This window comes from Apaloderma vittatum, unplaced genomic scaffold, assembly GCF_000703405.1.
Source record: "Apaloderma vittatum isolate BGI_N311 unplaced genomic scaffold, ASM70340v1 scaffold23828, whole genome shotgun sequence".
Lineage (NCBI taxonomy): Eukaryota > Metazoa > Chordata > Aves > Trogoniformes > Trogonidae > Apaloderma > Apaloderma vittatum.
In genome coordinates, this window is record NW_009731727.1 from 17064 (window position 1) to 25214 (window position 8151).

The following is an 8151-nucleotide window of genomic DNA, read 5'->3' on the forward strand; positions in this document are numbered from 1 at the left end:
GCTTTATGTCATCCCCATGGTTTTAAGTGTGTTCCTTTATTTCCATTAAGACTTTATTTGTGTTTTGTTTTTGGTTTTCCCGAGTGTTTTTCTCTTTCCCATTTTTAGATCGGGAGGAGTGCGTTTGTGACCTCCTCTTCATCTCTACCTTCCTTCCCCTCCACGCTTTCCTGGTCAAGGGACGAAAGCACCCGAAGGGTTAAGTACCTTCCCAATCGGTCTTTTACCTGGAGGAGGTGGCAATCTCCCTGGGAGCCGACCTGCCGCTGTCTTCTCCCCTCTCATGCTCACTGCCCTCAGGGCTTGCATGAAGCAGTATTTCATCACTTTCCTTTCTTCTGCCACACGCTGTGGGTACTTGCCTTCCTCTGCCTTCACCACAGCTAAAATCTGGGGCGGTTAACACCACGCATGGTCACTCCACATCACTTGTTCAGCTGCGTAACGCTGGAAACAGCCAGAAGACAAGTCAGTTGCTGTCTGGGAAATAATTTGGCAGTATGAGCCAGTATAGAACTCTTCACACGTGAAGCTCCCTGGGTCCTAGCCTTAAAGCCTGCTTTCTCGGAGGGCTGTCGGTTTGCACCAGACGGGTACCGACGGACTGTGTCTCGGCCAGATGTTCATTAGCTTGTGCGCAGGGAGTTCTGGAAACCCCCAGACACACAGCCGTTCTTCCAGCCCACGCAGGGATTTGGGGTCAGCTTGCCTGCGTTCTGCACACCTTGACAGAAAAGACTGAACGGGCATGGGAATTGGGTTTGGTTTGGTTTGTTTTGTTTTTAGGGAGACTGCTTTCAGACAAGGTTAAGGACCCTGAGAGTGTGTCAGGAAGCTTATATTGGTGTTCCACCAGCATCTACAAAACATTGTTCTTCGGGTTTTTGTCAGCTGCAGTACTGACTCTAGGAAAAAAGAAAAAGCAGTGGATTAAAGAAATGTTAAATACATTCTCTAAGCTTACATTATTGCAAAGACAGTGTCTCTGCTGTGGCCTCATACGTGAGCTATTAGCTGTTTGGAGAAGCCCTGTCCAGCTTCTTAAACTTTTTAAAATGCTGTTCTTTTGTAGTGATCCCCTTAAATCTAGTCTTACTCAAATGCATTTGCTGGAAGTGAGGGTAAAATGCCACCTTGCCAAAGGACACGTTTAGCAAGGCAAACAGTTTGAGAGACTAGTCTGTCCGTTTCTTTTTTAGACTATGCATTATTTGAGATCCCTAAAGTAATTGCAAGTTATATATTCAAAAGAAGGGAAAAGCACGTTGCATTTGCAGCTCTAGAGTAACATCCCTTTGTGGCTGTGACTGAAGGAATGGGCCCCGAGTGGGTACAGCTTAGTGTTTCACAGACTAACCAATACTGAAGTTTAACAACCTGTAGTTTTTATGCTGCTGTTTGACCAGCCTGAGCTACGAGCTTGCGCTGCTTGCACAAAGTGCCTTCCGCTGTCGGAATGAGCCGACTTAACTTTTGAAATCTCACCCTGACTAAACCTCTTTAACTTTGAAGGAAGTATTAATACAAGGTCCTTTGGGCTGGGCTGGTTTTAGATGTTTATGTCTCTTTTCTTAGAAAATAACAAGTAACTTGTACTCATTTTGTTGTATTATGTGTTTGAGACTTAGACTTTGCTTATTTCTGTGTTAAAACAAGACTTTGAGAGTATGCATGAGGGAGGGGTATTTGTATTTCTTTGGAAGACTTAAAGACTGAAAAGATCTTTCAAGAAGAGTTCTTCCTTTTTGCTCTGCTTTTTCTGTGTGGTTAATGTAATTAAATCAGTTTCATCTCATTCTGTTTCTTGGGCAAACATTCCACAGCCTGTAATCAAATTTTACTGTATAATACTGAAATTTTCAAGAAGACAAGTTTGTGAGTTTAGGTACTGAATGGTCATACCTTGACCTCTTCCTGCCAGGATACAGACCATGATTTTTTAAAAATTCTTGTGTCCCCATTTTATATTGACTGTATTGTGTTTGGATATATCAGTTGAGAAAATATTTGATTCCCAAGTAGGGCTGGACGATAAGGTTATGGTATCAGTACTGTGTCGTGCTAGAAGCTTGCAGAGGTTTTGGTTTGTTTTTTAGTACTCTGATTCTGTGCTATATTACTGATGCCGTAATACCCTGTTCTTGTAACTAGTTGTAGTAATTCTTATTTCTGACTGTAGCATAGAGCTTTGCCACTAATTGTATTGTACTCCTCTATACGTCTGAGAGAGGGGACAGGTCTGACCCTGCGTATAATAGTTTCATATCTTCAAAATACGTCTCACTTTTAGAATTGATCTTTAGCTATCCTGAGGGGTGAGCATTCAAAAAATGCTTGTCTGTTCCTCACTGTGCAGTGTGCGAAGTGGACGGAAAGTTTTCATGTTCCACATGCTTCAGAGTTCAGAATTGTTGCTTTTAAACGTTAGATGAGTGCTTATCAAACATACTGGATCTTAACCAATGAAAAGCAATTCCTAGCCACATTTTTTGGTCTGTCCTCGAGGTAGAAGTACTATTTCCTAAGTGTATGTGTCAGGAATGCAAACTGAAGGTGTCCCTCACAGTCTCACACTTGAGATTCCCTCAGCTTGACTTCAGAGTCTCTGTAAAACTCCACGGCTGGTTCTTCAGCACGGATTGCAAAAGACCCCATTACACAAACAGTGTCCGGGACCGAGGCAGGAGCTGATGCGGAGGCCGATCCGTGTGCAGAGTGACATGGATGTGGCAGACAGACTGAGCTGCAGCAGGCACTTCTGATGAGCTCTGCAATTTTTCAGACTAGGGTGGCTGGACACGTGGTGATCCTGGCGCCGGGCTCGGGATGGGAGCGTGCCTCGGGGGCTTCATGCTGCCAAGTCACGCGAACTGCGGAGATCGGCTTTACAGTGGGTGTTCGTAGGGTAAACCTCCAGGATGTTGTGCTGCCTGGGCATAAGCTGCCCCAAAAAGCTAAGCCAGGTCAGAGAAGGGAGCCCAGCTTTGTCTGAAAGTCTGCTTGGAATCTTGCTGACGGAGGGGGCCATATGTTAGGGTGAGCCAGCATGGCATGAGTACGCTTGCTTGTGTTAGCAGCCCTCTGAGAGGGTAAAAAAAATTGAGAAGAAGTTTAGGGGAAAGAAACCTTGAGCGTTAGCCTTGCCTGCAGGCTGGATGTTTTACTGTGAGACGAAGAACTGCTCGGTGTGGGAGTGGGAGGTGGTAAGTGCTGTGAGTGGTTGTGCCCCCTCCCAGGTGCGATGGCAAAAGCAGGGCCTGGGCAGCTCTGGTCTCTGCTGGGGACACAGCCCCTGGATCTGCCCGTGGAGTGCCCTGGGAAGGGGCGAGTGGGGGAATTGGGGCCTCTGACTCTGTTTATGGCCTTCGCCCTCTGTTGCCGCACTCTGCAGCAGGGACTTCGCATTCTGAGCCTCCATTCTGAGTTCTGGCCTCAACTCTTCTTGTTTTGGCCTCCAATCTACAATGGGCCTCTTTTTGTTTTGGCCTCCCCACCCCTGTTTCCGTCTCTGCACTGCAGTGGGATCAAAGTCTTGTCTGTTCAACTTCCTACATGCCCGTTGGTCTTCCACCCGCCGTGCGGGCTCCGGTCAGTGAAGAGCCTCTTGCCGTCATTTCGGTCTCCTGTCCTTATTTTGGCTTTCCCACTGTGACAGTCCTCAGTCCTTGCTTCCGTCTCCCATCCTGTGGTGGGCTTCCCAGGGCCGGCCTCTGCTCCCTGCTCTGACCTCCATGCTTTGGCCTCTGCTCCCTCGCCGGCCTCTTACCGGCTTCTTGCTCTGCCCTGACCCTTGGTTTGGCGCACGGCCCCGCTGGGGGTCAGGACAAAGCCCTCGCTGCAGGTCTGGTGGGGCCAGGCCGTGCCAGTAATGCCCCAGGCCTGAGGTCGAAGCCTGGCACGAGGAGGGGGGACACGCCAGGCTCCAGGGTGGTGGCTCTTCTACAAGTGGGCTCGTGTATGCGGGACGTGGCGCTGGCGCAGCTTGGGGCTGCTCTTCCCTGCACAACGCTGAGATAGATCTGTGTTTGTTGCAGGCCTCGAAGCTGGAGAAGCAGAGCAGTGTGTCTGAGAGCGACTACGATAACCCAGTCACCCCTCTGGAGCTGGAGGAGACGGGGTAGGTGCAGTCACGCTGTGGTGACACAGGGCTGGTGCTGTGGCTCCGCGCTGCCAGGGGACAGGGAGTGGCACGAGAGGCCGGTTCCGTCCCAAGGGCTGACCTCTGCTGCGGTCCCTTGCAGGTCGGGCAGGAAGGGCCGGCAGAGAAGTGTCATTTGGCAGGGAGAGGGATCCATCCCTGAAGATGCCGACACAGCCCCCAGCTCCAGTTTGCCTAGTACAGAGGACGTGATTCGGAAAACGGAGCAGATCACTAAGAACATTCAGGAGCTGCTGCGAGCAGCGCAGGAGAACAAGCATGACAGGTAAGGTGCGAGTGCCAGAAAAGCTCCAGAGCTTCTGAGAAAACAAGGAAAATCCTTCGGGTGTTTTCAGAAGTACAGCCACCATCCCGCTTGCTGATGCTGGAGATTCCACACCTACACCTGGTGTTTCATGGTGCCCGGTGTGAGCAGAGACGAGTGACCGGCACTGGGAGTGGGAACATACGCTCCTGTCCAAAACACCCGTGCAGCCCCTGCCAGCTGGCTGCGGCACTGCCTGCCCTGCCCACAGCTGGCCTGGGGATGGGGGGCACTGGGGAGAAAAGAGCTCGTGAAGTCCTTCTGCAAAGTGAGTGTTTTAGATACAAGTTAAATGTACAGCAAAGATCTTGGCATAAGGTTCTCCTGGACCTTCAGACCTCCCTGTCCTTAGGTAAGAACACCCTGTAGAAATGCGCTGGTAATACCAAGTCTAGTTTCAGGAAAAAGTGACGAAGGCAGGGAGAATTTGGCTTCCCTACTGAAATATTAGTACAAATAATGTGCCAGCAAAAGCAGTTCTGAACTATCGGGTTTAGACACAGGTGTAGCTGAGTAAGCAGGAGCCTGCGCATCAGCACGTCGGGTAGCACACAGCTTCAGCTCCCTCGGGGAGCTGCTGGCCCAGCTGAACAATTAATTTTCAGAATAGCTCAGAGGCGGTGCTCCTGCACAGCTCTTGGAGAAGAGTGTAAGTAAGAGTTATGTCTCCCAGGTATGAAGCACTTAGGTCTGGAACAAGCTTTGGTCTCCAGAAAATTGGAACTTGTGGGCTGGCAGGTCTCACATCTGAGCTGAGGCTCTCTCTTTGCCTCCCGCCCCAAGTTCTGTGCCCGGCTCTGCCTGCGAGAAGCGGGTAGTGATTTCTGTTAAGCTCTTGCTTCCTGCCTTGCTGAGAGAAGCGCACAACAATGGGGCCGCTTTTGTTCTGTGTTTTTTCCCTTCTTGTACTTTTCTATTTTTAGAAGGGACAGCACCCGGCCTCTCCTTCTCATGCTGAATGGCGAGTTCTAACGTGTTTGTGCTGAGCTCATTGCCCTTGTCCGTAACCTTTTCCGTTGCAATTCCTTCTTGCTCACAGAGAAGCAACAGTAGGAGAAGCTTTTACGTATATCACAGTTTACAGTATTTGAATGATTTTGGTTTTTAAAATCATTTAGAGAAATAATGCAGCGTACCTGCTTTCACTGTTAAGTTGAATAGATTTTTAAACAACCTGCTATGTTCTTTTTTTGTTTTCTCTTCTGTACCATGTGTGGAATGGGGTGTTTGCCAGTACTTAAATGAGTATAATCTTGCAAAATACTGGTCTGTAAAGCTACTGTTCTTTGTTTTATAATGCAGTGTACCTGCTTTCACTGTTAAATTGAATAGATTTTTTTAAACAACCTGCTATGTTCTTTTTTCTCTTCTGTACCATGTGTGGAATGGAGTGTTTGCCAGTACTTAAATGAGTATAATCTTGCAAAATACTGGTCTGTGAAGCTACTGTTCTTTGTTTTCCTGTTCCCTGGCTGTGTCTCAGGGAGTTGAGAACTGCATAGCCTGGGACATACCAGAGACAGAGTAGACTTGTCCCACTGTTCTCTTCTTGCAATAGGGGAACGCTTCCCTAACAGAATGAGATATTAAGGCGTGTAATAATACATCTCCCAAGCTAGTGCTGGAAATCACAGAATTATGGAGGAATCACAGAATTACTGAGGCTGGAAAAGACCTCCGAGATCATCAGAGGTGTGAATGTTGTAGAGAAAGAACACAAACTGCACAGATAATCAGAGTAATAAAGTGATGCAAGCATACAACATATTAATGAAACGCCTTCTTCCCTTTTTTTTCTTTTCTTTCTCACTTTCTTCTATTCCATTTCCCGTGCTCAACTGGCCGAGTAGACCCTTAGAGCGTGCGGGCATGCTCAAGCTCAGACATAGCCTCGGCTGCTTCGGCACGCTACTTCCCGGGGCTGAGAGAGCTCCCCTGCGGCCTCTGACCATCCAGCCTCCCGCTCCGGCCTCCTGGTACTCTGGCCTCTGTCCCTGCCTCCCAGGCACAGTGTCCTTTCTCTTTCTTTCTGCTGCCTCTTTCCCCCTTACCCACCATCAGCACGGGGTCGTTGAAGGCTATGCATGAAGTGCTTTTTTCAGATGATAATGAAACCAGAGGCAGCAAGCACAGGGAGTTGGGGACCCGTGATGTTACCCGGTTGGTCAAAGCTCCCGGCACTGGCTTAGCAGGGAACAGAACTGCAGCCTGGAATTGGAACTGTCTCTGGTATAAACATATTCCTGTCTTGTTCTGTTTATTGTCCTTTGAGGTAAATTAAATTACAGCAACTAACAGCACGGTGTGTGGCTGCTGCTTCTGTGCTCTGTTGCAAAAGTAGTGGAAGTTTCACGGCTCCCAAGGTGCAGCTATCACACCTGACAGCTTAGGCCCTCTGCTGTTTGTACAGCTGGCGTGTCTCGAATCAACGAAGATGGATGTTTATATACTGTCTTCCAAGCTGACCAAAATATTGTTTATTAATAGCCTAAAATAAAAAAGAAATTTAAGTGAGATGTTCTTTAAAACAGAACTTCCCAAATTCTGACCTCGGGTGCTGTTGCCAAGATTGGAGTAAGAGGTTACCACAAGTTACTGCCGGTGATAGATTCTTTTTTCCAAGCTGTCAGTACTTGAATACCTTCCTGATGTCTTACTGGAATGTGTGTGAACTCAACAAATATGTCAGCTTACTCCATGAGCTTACAGCCAGTATTTAGACTATAAAATAAAGCCATTCCTCCAAGACTTGCTGTGAACTTTGCAGCTAACCTAGAGAACGTATTACGGAATACGGGTCGTTAATCTTGATCTCTTTCATTTGAGCTACTTGAGGTGCTGCTCAGTGTGCTTTGCAGGGAGCAAATGAATCATTAACTCAATAGCAGAATGGGAATTACAGTGAACTTGGAAGACTTTTCTCCATTTTAGTTTATTTGGATGAACTTATGTGATTTGAGACATATGGAAATACTCCTTTTTGAAGCAGTTTTCCTGCATTGCCAAAATGACCCCAGTGTGTTGCTTCTTTCTCAGCGTGCTTGCAAGTGCCCTGGTTTTGCACCCCTGGTGTTGAGATAACTGCATAAATATTGACTGTGGGCTTTGGTTTGGGGGAATTCGTTTTCTTTAAAGGGCACTGATCTATCGTAATCTGTAAACGCGAGATATTTTTCTTGAATGCTGTTGCTTTGTGATTTTTGAGAATCTCTTGCCTAAGATTGAATTGTGTTAACTGACTTGTACTAAAATCCAATCTCAGGACATAAATCTGAGCCTTGTGAAATTAGACTTTTGCCAGACCACACTAACACCGCGGCTTGTGTTAAATACTTTTAAGATCTATGTTGAACACACCAGTTTTCATTTGGTGTGTAAATCAGAAGTGAAATATGTGCAGACTAATGTGTGATTAGCTAACTCAAAAGAATTACTGAATATTTAGCCTAAACCTCACTTGCTGTGAAAGCAGTAGGCACTTTGGAGGTGCATGTACCTGTGAGCTGCTGGATGAGACTTGTACGTTGTCTGATGACCATGTATAAATGTTTTACCTTGAGTTAAATGACCAAAAAAGCAAGGTATGAGTTCTGTGCTGGAGGACTGGCATACTCCGTTCCCAGTGAGGTGTCTGGCCTTCCGGTTTGTGAAATGGGAAGGGGGGAAATACACGCGTGGTGTTGCATTC

At 47.3% G+C, this 8151-nt stretch overlaps 1 protein-coding gene across 1 annotated transcript in view; it reads left to right on the forward strand.

The window, feature by feature from the left end:
• GIT2 (G protein-coupled receptor kinase interacting ArfGAP 2) overlaps positions 1-8151 on the forward strand; it is a gene marked incomplete at its 5' end in the record, with an annotated part of 25593 nt that overhangs the window by 14149 nt on the left and 3293 nt on the right. The window contains 3 exons of the mRNA XM_009875299.1: positions 109-198; positions 4035-4117; positions 4242-4424. Coding sequence (XP_009873601.1) covers positions 109-198; positions 4035-4117; positions 4242-4424 — 356 coding nt within the window. The remainder of the gene's footprint in view (positions 1-108; positions 199-4034; positions 4118-4241; positions 4425-8151) is intronic.